A 26,238-nucleotide genomic window follows, 5' to 3' on the forward strand; every position below is an offset into this window, starting at 1 on the left:
GACTAAAAACAATCAATCCGTACCATTCCACTTATGTGCTATATATGCTCCAAAGTTAATTAACCTCCAGGGCTTACGTTCAATGCGGCTAGCTTGTGTATCGAGAGCATAGTCGACCTCCAGGATCGAAGCAATTCAATCATCCATCCAAATTACAACTTCAACTTCGGTTTTTGTACCGATGTTACCGGCCGCCTGACGTTTTGATAAGGTCTCTCGGAATAGGAATTTAGAAATGAACATAATTGATTGCCGGTTACTGCCCGCCTCGTTGGCCGGGAACAAAGCACAACTTATATATATATTATATATATATATATAATATTATGAATATAGGAAGGGTAGCTTTCCGGTGAGAACAGGTTAAAAACAAGAACAGTGAGAATAATTTCTGATCATTAGATAAAATAAATTGATGGCTAAGATGATTGAGGGTAATTTTGAAATATTTAATGGAGTTGATGGTGAATGTCTTTTTACATGTATTTTGAAGGACAAAACAGTAAAAAAAAAATGTATGCCGAATAGTCATCACACGTTCATGGCGGTTTCAAATTAATAAAGAAGTTAGACACTTTCATGATTGAATTGTACAATAAAATTTGGATGACTATTTCTATAAAATAATAATCTTCAAAATACATGAGAATTTTACTAAAACTTTATTATTATATCAAAAATCATTATTCTGTGATTTTTATGATTATCATAAACAAATTAAAAATGTTTTGCAGCAACCGTAAAATGTGCATCCACACTAGAAAGGAGAAAAGGAGTTTTTGCATCTTTTTTATAGAGGTTTTCTGCATCCAAATTTAAGAAGATTTATAAATCTATTCTAAAAGAGTTGTGCATACTCTTTATATAAGAGTTTTGCATCCATGTTTTAAGATGTCTTGTGCATCCAATGATGAATCAAATGTTTAGAAAATTTGTGCATCCATTTTATAAAAAAATTTATTCGAATTCATGCAAATCAATTAGATACACTAATGGTGAATTATAAATATACCAAGAATTGAAACATAATAAAAGCCGTATAGATCAAATATAATTTAAAAAGGCAGTTAGTTTAATTTACTAATAACTAATTGGTGTAAAATATATTAAATGTATTTTTGAATTGTCTAACTTGCCCTTTTTTATGAGTGATGATGTGGGTGTTTAGGATTGGTTCTTACATGTTCTTTTTTTTAAATTGTTTGTATTGGATGGGTAACCTACGTTTCTAAATTTAATGATGATTATAATAATATGATTCAAGAGTACACTTCATATTATTAATCCCATAAAACACACACATATATATATATAAGAAGTAAACAAAAATTACATATAAGATGTAAAAATGACTAACTTTAAAATGTACGAATATAATTAAAAGAGGTTTAAAAGATCTATTAAATACATTATGTATCTTGTAATCTATGTATGAATATAGTTAAAGGAAAAACAACCTTACTAATAAAGTTGTTTGTAACTTTAAAGAATCTCAATTCATTGATAAATGATATTTCTCTTCATTGATAATCATCGTGCATCACTAAAATCATTGTGTATCATTTATTTTGTAAATCTTCGTGCATCAATTTAACCATGATCCAAGGATTAAGATCTTGTCTTTTTTGTTTTACATTAATACTTGTTTTATAATACCCAACCACTATATATATATAAGAGTATCTTTTAATCGAAGCTATTATTTCAAAAATTGTCATGTGGCATAACAGAATTCAAAAGTTGTCATGTGTCATGTGAGAGAGGAGAAATTGATATGTGTTTGTATCTACTGCAAAATTATACAGAGTATTTGATTGATACAAATCTAACACCATTTAGTTAGGTAGAAGTAAACTCGAAATTGGAGACACAAAAGTCCAGTCAAATTTTCAGAAGAGGTAACACGTGCGTTTCTGACAAACGATAAGTTGGCGTGCAATATTTAAGGCAGATAGTACTACCATTATATGTTGTTTCCACGTAGAGGACCACATGTGTGGGACAAATATGTTTTCAAGAATATATTTATAAGAAAAATGTTAAATGGGCTTAACCCGTCATTTGCTCCATCTGTGCATGCTCACATATACTCGTAAGGGATTTTTTTTTTTAAATGAATTTCAATTCGCTGAAAATATCGTCACGATTTAACAACGAGAGGTTTAACATATATTATTTTAACAAGGTCTATGTTAGACAGCCTCCCTTGAAGTAGAAATGTCCATTTCAAATTCCTGATGAGGGAATACTTCCTATTAATCTACCCGAAGGCATAACGATTAATAGGGGTAAACTATGCTCATTCAGACTTGAACCCGTAAGGGATGCTGTTAATGTGAATAAAAATATTTTTTATATCAAATTTTATCTTTAATTGGATTTTATGATTAGATATAACTATTTAATGCATTTTAATTACAGTTTTTAAGGTTTTGTTTGCAAAATCCTATAAAGACGCAACTCTTAAGATTACAGGTAAAGTGCATTAAATAGTTGTAAATTTATCATAAAATTTAAAGGGTAAGCTTTTTATATGAAGATATAATTTTTTATACATATTAAATGCAACGTTTAAAACATTTTTCTTGAAAAATATAAGACTTTATCTCGATTTAATAACTTTGACGTCTATATAAGATGAAATGTTATTATTGGTGGCACAATAATACATCAACGATTTGTGAATGTGTAAAAGCATATATCGGGGCCCTTTTTATTTGGCCGTCCATCATTTTACATATCACCACATTATTAGTTTAATAGTTTTCTTAGCTATCTAGATCTCCAACGTCAGTTCAACAAAAAATTAAAACTTTATTCTTTAATGTATTTTATATTTTATAAAGTTTTGTATTTAGTTCATTAATTGTTCTTATTTATAAACTTTTTCTAGACTATGCTTTTGGTAATTTAATAATAACATAATGATGATATGACACAAACAAATTGAATTTTCAATGTGTCAGTTATGATAGTTTAATGTAGGGGTGATCATGGGCTCAACCTGGTTCGGTCTGTGACCTAAAAAATACGAAATATGTGGACCAAGAATCGGCCCATGTTTCATTGGGTTGGTCTGGTCCGGGTTAACATGCGGGCTTGGATTTTTTGTGAGCCAACCCGTAACCCGAATAACCACAAATATCTCATGGTTTTTCAAGTGTTGTTATGGTTTTCGTAATAATGGTTTGACTACAGTACAATATCTCATTATGGTTCTCGTTTCGGCTATGCTTTAACTGTCAACAACAACATTAAGAAATTATGTGAGAATTCCTAATTATATTATTAACATGATTTTAGATAAAAAAAAAAAAAATTTTGTTGAATGGAATTGAAAACCAAATCAAATACTGAATTACATATATAAATATATAAAGAATAAAAATTAACTTTCAAAAAAAAAATATAAATATATAAAAATACAAGGAAAATATTATTATAATATATAATATATATTATTATAATATATAATATAGATAAGTAATTCCAAATACACTTTTATACACTAATTTAAAAAATTATATAATTGATCTAAAGAGTAGTAAAAATAATTTAAAAAATAAATAACTGCTAATGTAAATTAGTTCATTAAAGTTAAACATGTAATTTTGTAACTTTGTTTTTCCAAAAAATTTATAAATTTTATATATAGAAGTAAAAATAAGGTAGATCCTCTTTTTCACTAATTGTCATACCAAGCATTTAAACTTAAAACAACTATATTATAATTTTTTTAGAAATAAACAAACAAAAAAGATAGGGCTTTTCCTTAATTTCTAAACCAGAGATACACCACTAACAGTCTAACACAACTATATGATCACACCAAAGATCCACAGCATTTTTGTACCAAAAATTCCTCATACCAATCCATCCAATACATATTTCAACAAAATATATATATACTTTCATATCATCAGTCTTCTTCAATTGGTTTGCGACAAGCATACTCATAAAATTAATATTGAAAACTCCAAACTTGATTAATCTTCAATTCAACAATCGGATTGGTCTGGATTTGTAATGTTCCTTGAGTTTGTGCTTTACGCGAAGATTTAAAACTAATTTAATGTTTTTTCATTTCTAAATTTTAGTGTTTTTCTTAAGATATTAATAAAAAGTTTTTTATTATTTTATTTAAATTTAATGGAAGCATAATATATCAATGGAAACATTTCTAGATGTCTTTTCATTTCGTGTGATTGTTGTTATTTTTGATATAGCTAGTTTTTGTTCCCGGGCGTTGCTCCGAGAGACATTTTGTAATATCTACACATGTGGCGAAAATTATATAAAATGAAACTTTCGTGGCAAAAGTTAAAAAGTGAAAAGTTATAGAAAATGAAACTTTCGTGGAAAAAGTTACAAAGTTGAAAGTTATGTGGTGAAAACATAAAGTTGTATGCATGTTTGGTTTGGTGAGGTGAGTTTGGCTTCTAAATTTCCTCGTATTTATAACCTTGAGATGTCTAAAAATTCTCGTCTTTCTGACCGTTGGAGAAATCAGACTTTGGTTACTAACTGGAGAAGACCTCTAAGAGATGGCGTTGAAAATTGTAATTTGGATCAATTGAAGAGTTTGCTGAATTCTGTGGAGCTTCGCGATGAAACGGATAAGTAGTGGTCGTTTTCCTTTTCTTCTTTGAATCATTTCTCGGTTAAAGGCATTCGAATGTTGGTTGATAATGTTCATCTTCCGAATGCTCTTTTGCCTACTCGATGGAACAATATTGTTCCTCGTAAAGTTAATATTCTCGTATGGAGAATTCTTCTTGACAGAATTCCAACTCGTGTGAATTTAGTGAACAGAGGGGTCGACATTCCATCAACTATTTGCCCTTTATGTAATACTTTAGAGGAGTCGTGTGATCATGTCTTTGGATCATGTGAGTTTGCTGCCAAAGTTCTCTCAAGTATTACTAAATGGCTTCAAATTGCTCCTTTTCCCATGCATACTCTTTCTGGTATTTTAAACTCAATTGATAACATGCATATCTCGTTGGAGAAAAAACATATTATCGAAGCTATTATGTGGTGTGGGTGGTGGTCGATTTAGAAATATCGTAATGATGTCGTTTTTAGTAATGGAAACCGCCCTAAAGAACCATTGTTTGACATTATCATTGCTCAGTCGTATGGTTGGTACTCCATTAGAGGCAAAAAGAACCGGATTTCTTAGGTGGACTGGCTTAAATGTCCGTTGCTTGTCACTTAAATGGTATTGTATCTAGGATTTTTTGTTCTTATTTGATCTTAGATATTGTAATTGTACTTTCTTGTACTCGTTTGCCGGCTAGTGTTTTGTTAGTTGCTTGTTATTTTAATATATTTTGCCGTTCAAAAAAAAAGTAAAGAAATAAACTTTTGTAAAAAGTAAGAGGACGAAACTTTCGCGGCAAAAGTTGAAAAATTAAAAGTATAAAAAGTAAATAAAACAAAACTTTTGTGCGGAAAGTAGAAGAAACGAAAAGTGATTTGACAAAAAGTAAAAGGGTGAAAACTTTAGTACATTTATGTGATAAAAATTAAAGATAATGGAACTTTCATGGCAAAAGTTAGAAAAATGAAAGTTTAAAAAGTAAATAAAACGAAAATCTCGTGCCAAAAGTAAAAGAAATAAAACTTATGAGACAAAAACTAAAAGTTTAAAATTTTATGTGATAAAAAGTAAAAATAATGAAAATTTTGTGGCAAAAGTTAGAAAAACAAAAGTTTAAAAACAAAATAAAACAAAACTTTCATGCTAAAAGTAAGTGAAACTAAAGTTATATGACAAAAAATAAAAGGTTAAAAGTTTATGTGATAAAAAGTAAGGATATTGAAACTTTTGTGGCAAAACTTAAAAAAACTAAACTTTAAAAACTAAATAAAACAAAACTTTCGTTCCAAAAGTAAAAGAAATTAAAGTTATGCGACAAAAAGTTAAAAGGTTAAAGTTATGTGGCAAAAATTAAAAAACCTAATTTTTTAAATAAACTAAGTTTGTGTTAGCAATAGAAAATATGAAAGTTTGGTGTAAAAGTGTGAAACAATAGAAGTTAAAATAAAAAAAACACACAAAACGATTCATGGTTTTTAAAATATATAATAATATGGTGTGGTTCTTATGTTGTAGCGGGTGTAACATATACCGCACGTATCTGCTTGTTGCAATTGCTCATGGTTTACTTTAAAATAAGGGAAAATTACACTTTTGGTCATTGAACTTGACACGTTTTTTACTTTTAGTCACTAAACTTCAAAAATTGCAAATTATACGCTGAACTTGTCACTTTTTTTCACTTTTGGTCACTGCGCCCAGTTTTGTTAGTTTTGCTCCGTTAAGTTGCACAGATTCGTTAGTTTTTTTTTCACTTTTCGTCTTTCCAGTTATTCCATAACTAAAATCGATAGTCGACAAACTTCAGTGATGAAAAGTGTAATTTACCTAATTTTTTTATATATATATACCTCATTCGTCCAATTTTAAATGTTATTATTTTGATTTTTTCTTAATATTTTTACTTTTAACTTTGACTCTAAATATTTTTATTCATAACATATAGTAGTTGGTGTAAATTTTATCAATGAAAAATATATTTAAAAATTAGTTCATTGTTATATGTTTTATAACAAATTTATATAACATAGACAAAAATATTTATGGTTAAATCATAAGGCGTTATAGATTATTAGAAAAACCTACAACACGTTACTTCAGATAAACATTACAATATCTTATTTTTATTTTCGTTTATTAATAATTAATAAAATGAATTAACAAAAACTATATAAGTTTATATAACACAAAAAAAAATTACGGTTAAAGTAGACATAAGAAGACTTGAAATTCAAACATAGTCACTAAATAAATCTATCTTTATAAATAAAAATTTCAATAACAATTATTTCATCGTCGTTAAAAAAAAACAATTATTTCATCTAATCAAACTACTGTATAACAAATAGATAGTAACTGTAAACATAAAAAATTTGTTTCAAAACATAATAAATGAATATGTATTTTCACTAATCGGCCAAAACAATATATAAAACCTGAAGTAGGACCGATTATCGATTTTAGTTATGGAATAATGGGAAGGATGAAAAGTGAATGAAAATTAACGAATTTGGGCAAGTTAACGGGGAAAAACTAACAAAGTTGACGCAGTGACCAAAAGTGAAAAAAAGTGACAAGTTCAGTGTATAATTTGCAATTTTTGAAGTTTAGTGACTAAAAGTGAAAAATGTGTTAAGTTCAGGGACCAAAAGTGTAATTTTCCCTTAAAATAAAAATACAAAAAAGCAAATGTCCATATGGATTGTTTTCTTTAATGAATACATACAAAACTGTACGTCGATATAATGTCAAATGACTCAATTGTGCTGTATCTACAGTCAAATGCTGCAGCAGTGAATATGTTGATAGACTACATGTTCTAGTCTAAACTTGATGTGGCTGTTCTATAACGAGACATACTTCTTAAAAAGTAGCAACAGTACCTTTTTATTTCTAAATGTTATTCTCATTTACAAATGAAACTACAAAATCTTCTTATGTGAACGGTGAGCCTGTACGAATGGGCGATATCAAAGGGATAAGAGAGACCAATGTCCCCCGATCATTTTATCTTGATCAATCGTTCACAATATAACTAAATTTTAAACCACCACATCATCGTTAGTTGATTAAAAAAAATACATTTTAATAAACTAAAAAAAAAATACATTTTATTACTAAAAAAGATAATACAGATACATCAATAAAAATAAAAACATTACCTTAATTTTTTTAAAAAGTCTAACATTAGACAAAACCTTTAAATTAAAGAAGCATAAAAATGAGATAAATTAAATAATAATAATAAAAAAGCCTAAAACGTTATCAAATGAGAATAAATTGACCGCATTTTAAGAAATTGGAATTCACTTTATTTTTTCACTTATACATTGCCGAACAATGAAATTCATATCTTTTAAAGCGTTCAATTTCCAATTCTTTTATACTACTCTACATTTTTTGGTTCATTTATTTTTTTTTATTAAACTTCCCTGTTAAACAACCTCTATGGTATTAATACATTTTTATACTTAAAAGGGCCTCCTATGAAACTTCGATGTGACATGTCAAAGGTAAACTTTTTACGAACATGTAAAGTAGCCCATTGTCGCAATTAAAAGTTGAAACCATATAGTAAACCAAATTTTACAAAAAACCTCAAGTCAGCGCAGGCCAGCTTATAACTTCCCTTTTCACCATTTCATACATCAACCACAAGAGATCTAAGCTACAAGCCTACAACCAGCTACAAAAATGTTAGCAAAATGAGTCACGGGATACCCACGTTAAACTGCGCGAATCAGAGTAAAGGACTCTCCTTTCAAATGTAACCTATGCAGCGAAAAGCCGAAAACCTTGTCATTTATTCATCTAATTATACATCAACATATCAAATTTCTCAAGCAATGCACCAAAATGAAATTAGACTAACCAGTAACATAAGTCCATGCTTTCATATAAAAAAAAAACCATCAATTTAATATATTACACTAAGAACATCCATTAACAAGAACGAGACGACAGACTTATTCAGGTACAAAAAAATAAAAGCTCAACTATAAAGGTCATCTTCGTCAGCTGCACCAGCAGGGGCAGCAAAAGGATCACTTGCAGCAGCTTGACCGCTAGTCTCAGAGAACCTGAACTCAGAACCGATCCCCCTCGACTGCTGTAGTGTTTGAGCAAACGCCTGGTATTTGCGGATGTCAGCATCACTAACACTCCTTCGAGCAAATTTCATGGATTCTTCGAAGTGAGCAGCCTTGATCTCGGCTACCTCATCTTCCACATCCTCCTCCATTGCCTCCGGATTCTCACTGATTCTCTTTTCCTTCTCAATATCCTGCAGAAAGAAATCCCAGATTAGCATCTGTGACATTCATGAATTAGGAATTATCAATAGAAAAATACTCACCTTCTCTATGTTCTCACGAATAGCATACTTGCAAGCCCGCTGGCAGATTTCAGTGATATCAGCCCCACTGAAACCCTGGGTGTACTGAGCAAGAGCTCGTAGGTCAACATCTTTAGATACAGGGGACTTCCTTAAAGCAGATTTGAAGATCTGATAGCGGGACTCCTCATCTGGGAGAGGAATGTATATCAACTGGTCAAGACGGCCAGGCCTTAAAAGTGCAGGATCAATTATATCAGGCCTGTTGGTTGCACCAATGATGAAGACGGTTTTCTTGGCAGACATTCCGTCCATTTCAGTCAAAAGTTGGTTCAGAACTCTATCAGCTGCACCTCCAGCATCACCCTGACTGCTTCCTCTCTGTGCAAATATTAAGGAAAAGTAAGTGCTAACTGTAAAGTAACCATACAATAGCAACAAGTCAAGCAACTAGTACAGTCAAGTAACAAAACAGACCTGGGTAGCAATGGAATCCAATTCATCGAAAAAGAGGACGCATGGAGCAGATCCACGAGCCTTGTCAAATATTTCACGAACATTGGCTTCACTTTCACCGAACCACATAGTGAGCAACTCTGGACCCTTGATGCTGATGAAGTTGGCCTGGCATTCACTAGCGATAGCCTTGGCAAGAAGAGTTTTACCACATCCAGGTGGACCATAGAACAAAACCCCTTTGGATGGGGCCATGCCAAACTTCTCAAATTTCTCGGGATGTTCCACTGGATATTGAACAGTCTGCATAACAATTTAATGTGGGTAAACCAAACAATCTAATATATCTATATCATATAGTGGCGAATAAAAAAAAATGAAATCTACTAAAATTAATACCTCCTGCAGCTCTCTTTTGACATTATCGAGACCACCAATGTCTTCCCAGCTGACATTGGGCACTTCCACAACGGTCTCACGAAGAGCAGATGGATTGCTAGTGCCAAGGGCGGTCTGAAAGTGCTCATCCGTCACTGCCATGGAATTCAGAATCTCAGCATCAATTGATTCATCTTCCAAATCAATCACATCCATCTTCTCTCTAATGCACTGAAGTGCAGCCTCAGTACATAAAGCAGCCAAATCAGCACCAACATATCCATGTGTCTCTTTACCAACCTTCTCCAAATTAACATTCTCAGCGAGCTTCATGTTCCTAGTATGTATTCTAAGAACCTCGAGACGGCCTACTTCATCAGGAACACCGATATCAATTTCCCTGTCAAACCTACCAAACCTCCTCAGGGCAGCATCAATACTATTCGGACGATTAGTTGCACCCATAACTATAACATGGGCACGCGATTTCAGCCCATCCATAAGAGTCAACAGCTGGGAAACAATCCTCCTCTCAACCTCACCATGTGTCTTTTCACGCTTGGGAGCAATTGAATCAATCTCATCAATAAAGATAATCGACGGTGCGTTTTTCTCTGCTTCCTCAAAAGCTTTCCTAAGGTTGCTCTCACTCTCACCGGCCATCTTAGACATAATCTCTGGCCCATTAATACAAAAGAAGAAAGCACCAGTCTCGTTGGCAACAGCCCGAGCAATCAAAGTCTTTCCGGAACCAGGAGGCCCGTAAAGCAGAATACCCTTTGGCGGCTTAACACCAATAGACTTAAACAACTGTGGGTGCCTTAAAGGCAACTCCACCAACTCACGAATCTGCGCCATTTGTTTACGAACACCACCAACGTCATCATAACCAATCTCATCTAACTTATCCTCATCCTCCCTCTTCACAGGCTCACCCTCACAAAATATCTCAGTATCAGGGGCCACCACACAATACTCCGCGGGTTCGGTCTCAATAACCTTAAACTCAACACTCCTCATCCCTCCCCTCACTAAAAAGAAATCACCTTTCCTAACAGGACGATACGCTTCAAGAAAATACGCTGCAGATCAAACAAATAACACACCTCAATCCACAAAATTACCCATTTTAACTATTTACTAAAAAAACAAAAAAGTATGAACTAAAAAAAAGGGGGAAAAGACTAAATTACGTTTAAGGTAGGCGTCGAAAAGATTCCCGGTAACGCCTTCAATGGTATCATCAATTGGTAAAATATGAACACGTTTACCATATTTAACATCAGCACATTGATGAACAGAGATGACGTCACCAAGGCGAACACGTAGGTTAGACCGGACAACCTTATTCATCCTAATCTTAGGTTCTTCACATGTATCATCAGCAAGTGCTATACATATGGTATCTTTTCTTTTCTTACCCTAAATAAATTCATATAGATACATATTATAACACAAACAATACTAATAAATCATCAAATAACGATATATAGATATAGAGATATTAATGGAAAAAAAAGGGAGAACCTTGAGTAAGATAGTATCGCCTCTAAAAAGTTGAAGTTTTTCCATGGTTTCAGGGTGCATAGAAACAACGGAGTTGTCATCGTTGATTGCTTCATCAACAACAAGACGATTTGCAGCTTTTTTTCGTTCCAAGATTGCAGTACTAAAATCACGTTTAGTTCCCTTACTGCACCCACATAAATAAAATCACATGATTAATTTTACAATTAATTAAAAAACTAAATAATAGTAATTGATGGTTAATTGGAAGAAATAAAGATGGTTACTTACGGATCGGACGATGATGATTCGGGTTGATCAGTCATATTTGTGTAAAAGAAAGAAATCGATTTGGGGGTAGTATATGGAGAGAGAGGGTTTTATAAATTGGGAATGACGGTGCGATTGTATATATAATGCTTTTCTTGTTTCCAAAGAAAGCTTTATGTTTAAGGTGTGAAATATTGGATTTTTATGTGTTAATCTTCTAGAATACTAAAAAGAAAATTCTAGAATAATCTCGCACAAAATCGGCTATAGAGGAAGATATCAATTTGTTTAACTTAATTGTGCTTAACTTAATGGGCTGTCGATTGACATTTTTCGGGTTAGGCATATATATATTTTATCAACAATTTAAACTTGCGACGCCTTAAGGCACCGTACAACTATACTAACCAATTAAGTGATAACGTTTCGTCTATAAATTACTCTGTATACAATACCCAAACGATTATATTTGTTTCCATTAAAAAAAAAAAAAAAGTATTTATCGTTCATTTTTTTAACAACCGATAGATTCTAATTTGTTTAGATTTTAATCTTTTTAAAACTATTAAATTTAAAATCTGTATTTAACGTATCAGTATTTATTATTTGATACAATTGTAGATTATAAACTATAAACGTTTATGTACATCTATAACTATAATTTATCAAACCACTTACTCAAACCTCAGTGGTCAAGGTTATTTTCTAAATCTACTATGTGGGTTCCGAGGTGAGTTTACCCAAGGTATCAGGTTTGAGTTTTGGGGTTCTTATCTCAAAAGAATTTTGCATGAAGAGGGAGTTGGAGGTCTAGAAAATCACTGATTAAAATTGCTTCCAACATGTCTGAATCGAAACTCACGTTACAAAAAAAAAAAAACTAAAACTTATCAGTTATCATTGAAGTTTATTTTCTATGTCAATAACATTTGACCATCCTTAATCATTCACCTTTCACCTACACTTTTTCCGCCACATCAACAACTTCTCATTATCTTCATTTTTTTTTCCTTTAACCATTCACTTTTAAATTGAATACCCAACTATACCCCATAATACAATACAAAATATCCAATCAAAATAAAATATCTAATCTAATATACAAACAAAAGAAATGGACTCACACTCTCCTTTTTACCTAGGCGAAGAGTTTATCCTACCTCCTTTTACATTAAGCTTTCACATATCCTCATAACCATTAACCTTCTTGTTTAGTCATTTCACTAATAGGTTTCACCTACTTTTACTAATGCTCTTAGTATATTGAAAAATAAATATTTTTAAATAAAATGATTATTTCAGAAAAATAATTAAAATTTTTTAGGTCAAAAACTAAGAAGAGGTGATTTTCACACAAAATATTTTAGTCCTATACAAAAATATATACATCACATATAGCCATATAATGCATATATACTATTGTATAGAAAATATTATTACCTCATCACTAAAATGACACATAAACTAAGTGAAAATGCCATATAATCAAGGGATTAGTACCTCATAATGCAAACAACTTTACATGAATTGTCATAGTGTATATTGAACTTCAATCTTGTGCATTGTATGTAATGAACTTTCAAATTCTATGTATTGTATGTATTCGGCCAATCAAAAACTTACAAGTGACAGATAATATGATTGACACATATACTCAAATACATGCAATGTACAAGTTTTAAAAGTTTATTCATACAATGCATAGTATTGAAGTTAAATACATACTATAATAATTTGTGTAAAGTTGTTTATATTATAATATTCTAAAAAAAATCCGAATAAATCAAGATTACTGGTTTAATAAGTACCCAATTACCATTACCATGTATTTATATTTGAATAAAACAATCCGAATAAATTAATAACTTGCTATTGCAATCACAACTCCTGTTAAAAAAAAAAAAAAAAATTTCAATAACTTGTTATTGCAATTTTTTTAACCTAACCATTTATTTGATTTCATAGAGATATAATAACAACAGCCTTTCATACATTTTCAGATTTTATACATATAGTTGTAACATTGAGGACTTTCCCAACCATGCATCAAATGGCTCCTTTCATTTGGTCAATTTTTACGTTAACCTCACCAAGGAATTTGTCAAAATTCCTTTGAGATGATCCACCAACGGCCAATGCATCTTCTAGTGTCCTTTTAAGTTTCTTGGTGTTAAGCCTTAGTTCATTGGAGGTCTCTCCCATCATCAAATACTTTATGTTCTTGGCAACTTCCGCTCTTTCAACCAAATTTCGCTCACATAGATTAACCCCAGTTTTCCAATCATCAACCACTAATTTCCTATTAGTGAATTGATCGGTATAGAGGGGAAAACAAATCAAGGGTAACTCACACCATATACTTTCCAAAATCGAGTTCCATCCACAATGTGTAAGAAACCCCCCTATGGACGCGTGTGAAATAACAGCCTTTTGATTACACCATGGCACAATCAAGCCTTGATCTTTAGTTTGGTCTTCAAATCCGAGAGGCAAAGCGTCCGGTTCATTAGAACTTACCATACCAGGGCGAAGTGCCCAAACAAAACTGACCCCGCTTTGTAAGAGCCCGTAAGCTATCTCTCCAAGATCATGTTTGTTAATGTGAGCATAGCTACCAAATGAGACATACAAGACTGATTTGGGAGCTTTTTTATCAAGCCAGTGACTACATTCTAACTCGGACCATAAGTTTGTGGATACAAGACTTTGAGTAAACTTATTATGGAAAAGAGGACCAATTGCATAGAATGGTTGTGTTTTGTTGAGCATTAAAAGTGTACGAGGTTCAAGCTCTTGTATTGTGTTACATATGACAATATCAGCATGCTTTGCATCCTCGAACAATGCCTTGTACATGATGCGATTTGATACAGTGTTTGTATTGGTGGCTTGGAGATATGACGTCAAGTCTTTTGGTTTGATTGATTTGATGCCTGGTATGTAATCTATTACATCGTCACAAGTAGTATCTGGTGATCATAGAAAAAGCAGTGTATCAGATCGCTAGTAAAAAGTAAATGCCTATAAACGTTAACATAGTATGCATACACAATACCTTGATATACATAAGGCAAGCAAAACTAAATATTTTGAGTAGGTTAAATATGTAGGTTATTGATAGTGCATTGCTAATGTTCATTACATAAGAAAACCATCTATTGAAGAAGGTTGTAATTGAGTCAAGACTACTAACGAATTAGTCAAGCTTGAGCATAATAAAGCATGACATGAAAAGCTCGCCAGCTTAATCGAGCTTGTGCTATTTTATATTTGTATCCTTGAACTTTTTCTATTTCCTTGAGTTTAATGTATTAGCCAATCGAGTCGAGTCCAAAAGTGTTTAGTTTATATATTACGGAGTACTAGTTTTGACAAATATTTAGTTTAGCATAACCCAAAATCAAGAAAACACTAAAAAACATATATTGTGAGATTGAATACTTTTTTACTGATGTATAAAAGACTCAACTTTTTTTAGTTCATTAAATCAGAGAGTGAACCAATTAACTCACTTAGGTAGTTTGGCTTCTACGTCAGGGAGATAAGTTTTATTCTCCAAGGTCATTTGAGCCTTGGTATTTTCTTCCTTGGGGGTTTATATGGGTTTTTGCTCGTCACATAGGCTTTCTAGCGCGAACTTGGTTAAGATTACATATGTTATATCTCCCGACATTCACGACTGATTCAAAAAGAATAAATAGGCGCTTGAGGAATACATACCAAGTAGACCACAATGTCCATTTTTCTTGAGCAAATCCCAGTGATAATACAAATTTAAGACCAAAGCAGATTCAGTCCAAAATGATATATTAACCAACTTATACTTCTTTGAGATCATCGATGGCCACACATGACAACTATCCGCGATCAAACAGCTAATAGATGGGTCACCTTTCACCAAATTCCCTACAAGCTCATCCACATGGGCTGAGAACACATGGAAAACACATTCCTCGAATTGTTCTTGATTCAATGATCTATCAAAGCTTATTGGAAGACCATCACTCACAGTGGTGTACCTTATATCTAGACCGGACTCTCGTGCTTTCTCAAAAATGTCATCATTAGGTGTAGATGACGATTTCATGATGCTATGGTGAATTACTTGAGTGTTGATGAAAGTGATGGTGAATCCATTTGATGCTAGTTTCATGGTGAGGGCAACTGAAGGAATCAAGTGACCTTGGAGAGGGATTGGTATGAATATGGCATGTGGATTTTTGGTTGTCCCATCGACCACTTTTATCGGGCTAGGGTTGGACATGATTGTTTTGGATAGAATGGTTTTTCTTGGACACTGATCAAGAGGCTGTTTTACAAGTGTTTAATTTATAGGGGTCTGGCTACATACGTATACATACAGTAGTATACGAGTAATTTAAGATTAATCTACATGATGACAATCATATATTTGAACCTTTTATCCCTTCTTTATTTGCTTTGAAAAGCAGATAAGAAAGTTAGCTGAAAGAAAGTTTCAGTTTGTAGAATAAACTATTACTGACTTTTTACATGTTTAAGGTTAATGAATTGTATATACTTGTTTTCTATTATATACTCTGTTAAACGTTAGTCCTTGTCAGTTCATTTAGCCAACTAGTAATTATATTTATTCGTTGGAATAGTAATACTAGTATTTGATTATTGTGCAGATGACAAGAATTCCATTAATAATTAGGATAAAATAAAGAAAACTCTGACCAATCCCAGATAAAGAACCATCCTAGGCATTGCAATCAGAATGATCCTAGTCCATTGACTCTACTTCTGCAGGATGATCCTCCTCCATGGGTTCCTCTGCTTCAGCTAGTTTCTGCAGAGAATAATGTAGCACGTCATATCAATATGTACATGGCAGTAATGTGAAAGCAAGAGCACCATCTTTTTTTTTCTAGAATGACAAGTTATGTTAATGATTTGAACCCCCAACACTGACATCTAAGTTGGAACCCGCGCACTCCTGCAAAACAGGAGTGATAACACGAATGCCCACACGCTCAAGAGGTAAATGCCTGAAACCGGGGGAATCACAATTCGATTCTGGGTCTCCAAACCAACATCCCCTAGGCCAGTTCCCCCAAAGAGGGCCCTAGATGGTCACTGGATCTATGACCAAATGAAAACATTACTAAAATGAAAATTTCAAACCTCAAGGCAGAGCCTGGCAGAACTCGATTCATGGAAGTGTCTTCTTTTCAGGTCTCTAATAAGATAATGTGCTGCATTATTCTTTCGGAACGTGAATGCATCACACTTCCTTATATGAGCCGCAATAGCAGCATCAAAAGAATCACAGCTGAATGGAATCTTAAAGCCAAGTAGAATTCAGTCTCCATTTGCACTACGAAAAGTATCCACAAGATCGAAGAGATTAATTTAGGTCCTCACTCCTCACTCATTTGAATTTTTTTTCATTTTGACGTTCCAATATTTGCTTATTTCCTTTTTAATTACTCTTTGACTTCGTTTTTATTTGGCCTTTTAAAACCGCTTAGCGTGGAATGAATCGTGAGGACTATGATCAGCTGTTTATTCTCGTACATAGAGCACACAATTGTATGTGGACATTGACAAAGCTTGAGGTAATAAACAGCTGGGGCCAAAATTCACACGAACAAAATAAAACACTGAGAAAAATAATCAAGGGGGCCGAAAGTCACGAGACTCAGAACTTTTAAACAATAATGTATCTTCTGCCCAACATAAGTTTAACTTTCCACATCCATTATTATTATTACGAGTACTACTTTATGTATTACAGACATAGATATAGATACAAAGATATAGTAGAAAATATAAACACACCTAGTGGGGGGTGGGGGCTAGAAAGGGATACCATGAAATGACTAATTCATTTCATTTGATCAATTTTTACTTTAACTTCATCCACGAACTGATCAAAATTTCTTTGAGATGATCCACCCTTAGCCAGAGCATTTTCTAATGTTCTTTTAGTTTTTTTTATCTCAATCCTCATTTCCTGTGACTTTTCTCCGTTCATCAAATCTTTAAATTTGTTTGTCACTTCCTCTCTTTTAACTAAATCCCCCTCACATAAGTTAATCCCAATTTTCCAATCATCAACTACTAACTTCCTGTTAGTGAATTGATCGGTCAAAAGCGGAAAACAAATCATTGGTACCTCACACCATATACTTTCCAAAACCGAGTTCCATCCACAATGTGTCAGAAACCCTCCTATCGACGGGTGTGAAAGAACGGCCTTTTGATTACACCAAGGCACAATCAACCCTTGATCCTTTACTTGCTCTTCAAACCCAAGAGGCAGAGCAGTGTCATTAGAACTTACTATATCAGGACGAAGTGCCCAAACGAAACTAATCCCACTTTCTAAAAGCCCACAAGCAATTTCCGAGAGAACATGTTTAGTAGTGTGAGCATAGCTACCAAAAGAGACATACAAGACCGACTTGATAGGTTTATTATCAAGCCAACTACTACAATCTTGCTGAGACCACAGGCTTGTGGACACTAGTTCTTGAGTAAACTCGTTAGGGAAGATAGGACCGATGGCATAGAATGGTTGGGTTTGATTGAGTGATAAAAGTGTATGAGGTTCAAGCTCTTGTATCGTGTTACATACCACGAAATCAGCACTCTTTGTACCCCCAAACAATGCCTTGTGTATGATGCGATGAGACACGGTGTCTGTGTCAGTGGCTTGAATATATGACATCGTGTCTTTTGGTTTGATTGATTTTACCCCTGGTATGTAGTCGATGATGTCGTCACATTTATCTGATAATCATAAAAATCAGTTAATATGATTAGTGAAAGATGTTTTTTGTCTTAATAGTAATTAAGACAATATGTATGCAATAAAATACACAAAAACAGAACCATCATATTAGCAAATGTTGTGTGTATATATCAAGTAGGATATATAGGGAAAGATATATATATGTGTACCAAGTGGATCATAGTGTCCATTTTTCTTGAGCAAGTCCAAGTGATAATATAAATTCAGAATCAAAGCCGGTTCAGTCCAGAACGAAATATTAACCAACTTATACTTCTCTGAGATCATCAATGGCCACACATGAAAACTATCCGTGATTAAACAGCTAATCGAGGGATCATGCTTTATTAAATTCCCAACAAGTTCATCAACATGAGCTGAAGATACATGGAGAAGGCACTCCATGAATTGGTCATGATTCAAGGATCTATCAAAACCTACTGGAAGTCCATCACTCACTGTGGTGTACCTTATATCCAACCCGGCTTTTCGTGCCTTGGTAAAGATATCATCGTCGGGGGTGGCTAAGGATTTGGCGATGCTATGGTGGATGGATTCGGTGTTAACGAAGGTGATAGTGAATCCCTTTGATGCTAGTTTGGTTGCTAGAAGAACCGAAGGAATGAGGTGGCCTTGGAGAGGGAACGGTATGAATATCGCGTGAGGATTTTCACTTCTTCGAGCAGCCATTGTGGCTCGAAGACAATGTTTCTAAGATTTTGATGATTTTTCGAGCTCCTTAGTTATATAGGAGCTCATATATAGCTAGAGCTGATAAGAATATCTATAAAATCTTTAACTTAAAAATAGTAGTTAAAATAGTACTTGTAGTATATATATATATTCCTAGCTATTAAAATGGTAAGAATTTCATTTATCTCTTCTTTTTTTTTTTTTAGCTTACGGTGGGTCCTGCAAACATCGTCGTTAAATACGTAAGGATGCAAAGCTTTATGTCGACGATATTTGTGGTCGTAAATTGTCTGACGTCGCCAAAGGTATGTTTTAGGGGCGAATTTTTGAGCTTTTGGCGTCGTTAGTTAAGGCTTAATTATTTTCTTGTAGTGTGTGCATGTCGATCAACTAATAAAAGTTGAAAGTCCATTAATATACATGAAAGTCGATGAATGAGTAATGTTTCTAGAACTCGATTATTTTCGATCATGATAGATATACCAAATATACAGAGAAAATATTGTTGTAAGAATTTATCATACAATTTGTGGTAGTTCTCAAAGATGCTAGATTGTTTTGTTTTAGAATTTTTTTTTTTCTTTTTCTGGGTGATAAACACGAACGTAAAGGCTATAATCCTTAACTCTAGGCCAAATACCCGCCTTACATGAAGCTAGCTAGTTTAGTACTCGTAGTTTACATGTTCATATGAATGTGATAAATGATATGGTCGTTTAAAACGATATATCCCAAACTATAAAAACTTTTAGGGAAATGCGTATATAAAAAACCTTGTAACTTTCGTATTAAAAGCATGTCCTTGATTTTCATGATAAATGTATAAACAATTTATACATCTTAAACATAGCTTAGCAAACCCCAAACTTTTATGTAATTAATTACTAGTATTACGGAAACTCCTTAAAACTTAGTTAATGAAACTGAATCAGTTAGTGGGAACCTAATTGAAAGTGACGGCTAGACAAGTTTTGTCAATATGTGTGACGTTGTTTGTTGTGACTGGAGAAAGGAAAAAGAAAAAAGAAAAAAAAGTTTTATAATCTAAAAGGAAAAATAGTCGTCAAAGATGGATGGCTACTAAATTCTATCTATATCAACCGGTCGTAATTAATTACCGCACTCGTTCCATTTTAAATGGTTTATTTTAATTTTTAAAGTTTTTTTTCACAACTTTAACATAAAATGTTTTGAATGTGTTATACAATAATTGATATAAAATATATGGATAGATTGAGTTTTGGATGTATTTTTTATTCATATAACTTTCACTAGATATTATATTATACAAACATATATACTTATGATCAAAGTTAAAGAAAAAAGACTCAACAAGTTAAATTTGAACAGAAAAGTATGCATGATTTAAGATATGTAAAATATTTATATTCCTTTTTTTTCCACCGATCCATCTTGTACATAATATTTACGAGCCAACTTACCTACTTAAATTTTGGCAATTTTCAATCAATATGGGTTAAGTGTCTCATATATACTCTTACAGAAATCTGCAAACAAGACACTTCTATATATAAATCAGGTAATCAACCCACATGAAACTTTCATTATCTCATGTTTTTGACGTTAAGTGTTACTCCATATGATAAATGTCTTCCCTTAAAAGACCAAGGAATAAAAGAGAGCCGTAAAAGTAAAAGAAAAAAGTAATGAAAATGACGACTGACGAACATATAATTTGCATATAATTAATAACGACAAAACCATAGTGCCAAAAACATGGACCAAAACTTTAGCCTCATATCTAGAGCATTTAGGGTGGGGAAAGCGCCTCGCCACCCCTTCCTTCCTCTCCTCAGTTTTGCTTCTCCTTTCCGTCCGCTGCTTAATGTTAGGAATGCCTCACTATCCCTCCTCACGTTTTCTATTTTATTTAGTTTCTATTTATTTTATTTAAAATTAAAAATACAACTTAAACAACATAAACTAAAACACATAATCTTTTATTCAAACCCGGGTTGGGTTCGAAAAACAAGGGATCCATCCCACTCAAGAATTCATCAACAGACTGTGGTCTATAAGCATCTTCGTTGGTGTTTTTTTGCGAAGGAGGATGTGGCATAACTTCGCGATTGTTTGGAGGTAGTTGGTTTTTGCGACGTTTTGGTAGTTGAGAGTAAAGTGTATCTTTTTTGTTTTGAATTACCCTTTCCTCTATTCAGTTTTGTGATTGTTTTGATTGTTTGAATGAAAAAAAAAAAGAAAAAAAAGTAGAAAGAATCGGCCGAAAAGAACACAGGAAAGAAAGGAAGAAAAGAAAGATAGAAAGAAAGAAAAGAAGGAGGGGAGATGTAACCGTTGATGTGGGTCCCATTGGTTTCTTTTTTTTTTTTTTTAAATTCTCAAACGGCCGAATCAATAGGCACCACAACCGGCACCATGGTCACCAATTCGCTCCCCATCCTACCGGTACCGGGAGGTCGGCGCGGTGTTCAATTCGATACCAGATGGGTACCGGTCTTCTCCTCACGGCGCTCCATCCACCCTTACAGTAGTAATATTACATTAAGATTGTAGTGTCATATTATCACCAGATTATAACCATCGTCTTCATAAGAATAATCTCAAAAATTAAACCCATAATATCTCGATAATCAATCAAAAATTTATAAAAAACAATAAAAACCAACCCATACCAAACCTTCCTAAAGTGGACACACTCATCTTGTCCACCCCGCAGCCCACCACCACACCAATCTATCTAATAATTAACACCACCACATAATTTTCCACCTTATCTATACCACTTTTAATGATCCTGTTATCCTCGTTTTATTTATTTTTGAAATGTCTACTTACATCAACTGGATCAAGTCATTTATATTTACTATCTTCTATTTTAACTCTTCACTTATTCATCTTAACTTATCAAGATGAATTAAGTGGTAAATATTTCAACCTCTATATGTACCATGTAAATAATATGGTAACATAAAACCCATTAAAAAATGACAATATTTGTTTAATTTTTTTTTATTCATTTAAATCTTCTTTAAATTACATTTTCATTTCTTTCCTTTTAATTTACTTGTATCTCTTGCATTATTAGAATATTGTCGGCGTGAATTATTTGAAAAGGTCTATAATTTTGTCAATGTAATATCTTTACTAAGATTAACGTTTTTATACACAAATAGTTTAAAGTAAAGTTAGGGAAAATTATATTTAAACTAATTTTTTTGGTTTTCAATATTTTGGAATTGTTTTTGAACCGGCTGGTCCAACTAGTCGGATCACGGTTGAACCAATATTTTTATGATTTCTAATTCAATATCTGCAGGTTGGATCCTGAACCGGTTTGATGAACCAGCTTTCACTTCAAACTTAAGTTTTCGTAACAAAATTCATCCAGGATCAATATAGTTGATAGTATGTTATACACAACTTGTTCTTTATACTTCAAGGTATTTGGATTTTGGATAATTAAAAAAGAAATTAAATAATTGAATATGTTTGATAGATAATAAACATGTCAAGAAGAAAACCAAAATTAAATATACTGACAATGTCATTTCAACATAACTAAGATATATAATAAAAATTATTCTCAAAATTAAGAGCTACAAAGCGTAATAAGTATATTATAAAATTAATCAGTTTGTGATATTTTTTATGAAAATTAAAAAGGGTAAATTGTTGATTTAAATTAAAAATGTAAATTCTTTAAGAAATTATAATTAAGGTTTATATTGTAATAAATAGATGTTATAAACAAGTATTAATTTGGATGAATGAAAATATGAGATTAAGTGATAAAATCAATATATCTATATTATATTATAAAGCAAATAGTCGGCCTTGTCTAAAATTTTAACTTTCTAACATTTATTTTTTCAAAATATCTCTCATATCTATTCAATATTTATCTAAAATAATTATAATACTCTTTTTCTCTTCTGAATCTCAACTACTTATTTTAATCTCTCTTTTCCATAAATCATTCTATTATCCTAAATAATTCAAAATTTTATATCTCAAAAACCATACATCGATAAATTATAAAAGTTATATGGATCAACTGAATAAATCAATAACTTGCTATTGCAATTTTTTGAACCTAGCCATTTATTTGATTTCATAGAGCTATAATAACAACAGCCTTTCATATATTTTCAGATTTTATACATATTGTTGTAACATTGAGGACTTCCCCAACCATCAAATGGTTCCTTTCATTTGGTCAATTTTTACGTTAACCTCACCAAGGAATTTGTCAAAATTCCTTTGAGATGATCCACCAACGGCCAATGCATCTTCTAGTGTCCTTTTAAGTTTCTTGGTGTTAAGCCTTACTTCATTTGGGGTTTCTCCCATCATCAAATACTTTATGTTCCTCGCAACTTCCGCTCTTTCAACCAAATTCCGCTCACATAGATTAATCCCGATTTTCCAATCATCTACCACTAATTTCCTATTAGTGAATTGATCGGTATATAGAGGAAAACAAATCAAGGGTATCTCACACCATATACTTTCCAAAATCGAGTTCCATCCACAATGTGTAAGAAACCCCGCTGTAGACTTGTGAGAAATAACGGTCTTTTGATTACACCATGGCACAATCAACCCTTGATCTTTAGCTTGGTCTTCAAATCCAAAAGGCAAAGCGTCCGGTTCATCAGAGCTTACCATACCAGGGCGAAGTGCCCAAACAAAACTGACCCCGCTTTGTAAGAGCCCGTAAGCTATCTCTCCAAGATCATGTTTGTTAATGTGAGCATAGCTACCAAATGAGACATACAAGACTGATTTGGGAGCTTTTTATCGAGCCAATGAGTACAATCTAGCTCAGACCATAAGCTTGTGGACACGAGATTTTGAGTAAACTTATCAGGGAAGATAGGACCGATGGCATAGAATGGTTGTGTTTGGTTGAGTGTTAAAAGTGTGTGAGGTTCAAGCTCTTGTATTGTGTTACATAAGACAAAATCAGCTTTCTTGGCATCCTCGAACAATGCCTTGTGTATGATGCGATGTGATACAGTGTTTGTATTGGGGGCTTGGAGATATGATGTCAAGTCTCTTGGTTTGATTGACTCAACGCCTGGTATATAATCTATTACATCGTCATATTTATCTGATAATCATTAAAGAAATGTGTCATATCGCTAGAAAACTGAATGTCGCTATAAAGCAGCGGCATCCCTGAGAATTCAAACACCCCAACCGAGCAGAAAAAATTGTCCCTAATTCCTATATAATTCAAATATATAAACAACTTTTTATAAATAATAACTAACATTATGACAAAGATATTATATATGTTTACTAAGATCATAATTTTATAAATACAAACCATAATAGACATTTAATTAAAATGAATTGAAAGATAAATTTATATTATACGAGTAACACATCTTTTTAGTGTATTATACATTATATGTATAAGATATGTATAAAAATTTTTGAAAATTTATGTCGCCTTCAAAATAATGCCTGACCGGGAATCTGGGTTGCCCCCTATAGGCTTCCCCTGCTATAAAGGGTAACATATAGTATGTATAAACAATATATCATAATATAGATAAAAAAAATATAAAAAAAAGAAAAAACTACTCCATCGTGAGTAGGTTAAAAAAAATATATACTCGTACTATATATATATATATATATATATTGTGTGATTTGATACTTTATTACTAGTGTATAGAAGACTCAACTTAATTATCTAGTTAATTTGTTAAAACAGGGAGATAGGGATTGAAGGTAATATATGTCCATACCAAGTAGACCATAGTGTCCATTTTTCTTGAGCAAATCCAAGTGATAATACAAATTCAACACCAAAGCAGGTTCAGTCCAAAATGAAATATTGACCAAATTATACTTGTTTGAGATCATGAATGTCCACACATGAAAACTATCCGCGATCAAACAGCTGATAGACGGATCATCTTTCACCAAATTTCCTACCAGTTCATTCACATGGGCTGAAAACACATGGAGAACACACTCCTCGAACTGTTCTTGATTCAAGGATCTATCAAAGCTTATTGGAAGACCATCATTCACAGTGGTGTACCTAATATCTAGACCGGATTCGCGTGCTTTCTCAAAAATGTCATCATTGGGAGTAGACGACGATTTCATGATGCTGTGGTGAATAACTTGAGTGTTGATGAAAGTGATGGTGAATCCATTTGATGCTAGTTTCATGGCAAGGGCTACTGAAGGGATCAAGTGACCTTGGAGAGGAATTGGTATGAATATGGCATGATGTGGATTTTTGGTGGTTGACATGTTGTTTCGGAAGAATGGTTTTTCTTGGACACTGAAGCTAGAAGCTGGTTGTACGAGTGTTTTATAGGGGTCTGGCTACGTATACATAGAGTAGTTTGCGAGCTACTCCCATAAGATAGACAATCGTCTACGGAGTATTGTATTTGAGGCTTTTATCTCTTTTTTATTACTATTTTGCTTTGAAAAGCAGATAAGAAAGTTAGCTGAAAGAATGTTTCAAATTGTAGAATAAACCGAAATACCAAATTATATTCTACATATACATAAGTTGCATCATAAATTCTTCTAAAGATTATTAAGTAACTATGACAAAATGTCTATGTTATGTAAAGATCTTATAAAATGTGGCAACCATATAAGCTGCCACGTGGCAACATATAAGCTGTCACGTGTAGGGATGGCACCCGCGGGTAACGGATGCGGATATCCTTTTCCCGTTACCATCCACGTGGGTTTTTTTTTTATCCGCTAATTCACAGGTATCCGCAAACGGATTAAATATTTAATTCACGTCCATCATCTGCGGGTATAAAAGCTCGCGGATAGATCCACGGTTGTCATTAGAAATCTAATATATAATAACCATCACATTTAGGTTGTGAGAATGTTATGTGTTAATGATAATGTTATGTAGATTGGAATTAGAATTTGAAAACATATCTTTAACATAATAATCGGAATTTTGAACAAACTTTTATAAGTGGAACAAATTTGATTTAAATATTAATATTTATCATATATAAATAATATCATGCGGGTTTGACGGGTTATATTATGAATAAATATGTGGGTTTTACTTATAAGTATGGCGGGTTCACCAAACGGATATATCCATGACGGATATGATATATCCATTATCCATATGCAATCCGCAAACGGGTACATATTTATATCCGTTATGTATCCACGGTAAAAAAATTTTGAAATTACCCATCCATGACGGATGGGTATCCGCAGGTTACAGTTTTTTTCTCGTCCGTT

General features: G+C 32.8%; 3 protein-coding genes and 1 pseudogene across 3 annotated transcripts; all 4 read right to left on the reverse strand.

Moving 5' to 3' along the window:
- Positions 1-8,477: 8,477 nt before the first annotated feature.
- On the reverse strand, positions 8,478-11,677 carry LOC122602947 (cell division cycle protein 48 homolog). Its single transcript, XM_043775560.1, has 7 exons — positions 11,568-11,677; positions 11,298-11,463; positions 10,964-11,192; positions 9,792-10,852; positions 9,414-9,695; positions 8,958-9,317; positions 8,478-8,885 (listed from the first exon to the last, which is right to left on the reverse strand). The coding sequence occupies exons 1-7, from the start codon at positions 11,600-11,602 to the stop codon at positions 8,595-8,597; spliced, it is 2,424 nt and encodes an 807-aa protein (XP_043631495.1). The 5' UTR covers positions 11,603-11,677; the 3' UTR covers positions 8,478-8,594.
- Positions 11,678-13,492: 1,815 nt separating this feature from the next.
- Positions 13,493-15,939, reverse strand: LOC122602949 (UDP-glycosyltransferase 86A1-like). Its single transcript, XM_043775562.1, has 2 exons — positions 15,279-15,939; positions 13,493-14,515 (listed from the first exon to the last, which is right to left on the reverse strand). The coding sequence occupies exons 1-2, from the start codon at positions 15,808-15,810 to the stop codon at positions 13,593-13,595; spliced, it is 1,455 nt and encodes a 484-aa protein (XP_043631497.1). The 5' UTR covers positions 15,811-15,939; the 3' UTR covers positions 13,493-13,592.
- Positions 15,940-17,249: 1,310 nt separating this feature from the next.
- LOC122602948 (UDP-glycosyltransferase 86A1-like) lies at positions 17,250-19,070 on the reverse strand. Its single transcript, XM_043775561.1, has 2 exons — positions 18,477-19,070; positions 17,250-18,305 (listed from the first exon to the last, which is right to left on the reverse strand). The coding sequence occupies exons 1-2, from the start codon at positions 18,994-18,996 to the stop codon at positions 17,398-17,400; spliced, it is 1,428 nt and encodes a 475-aa protein (XP_043631496.1). The 5' UTR covers positions 18,997-19,070; the 3' UTR covers positions 17,250-17,397.
- A 3,966-nt stretch (positions 19,071-23,036) lies between these two features.
- Positions 23,037-25,308, reverse strand: LOC122603889 (annotated as a pseudogene).
- Between the last annotated feature and the right edge of the window lie 930 nt (positions 25,309-26,238).

Source organism: Erigeron canadensis, chromosome 6, assembly GCF_010389155.1.
Source record: "Erigeron canadensis isolate Cc75 chromosome 6, C_canadensis_v1, whole genome shotgun sequence".
NCBI classification, from domain to species: Eukaryota; Viridiplantae; Streptophyta; class Magnoliopsida; order Asterales; family Asteraceae; genus Erigeron; species Erigeron canadensis.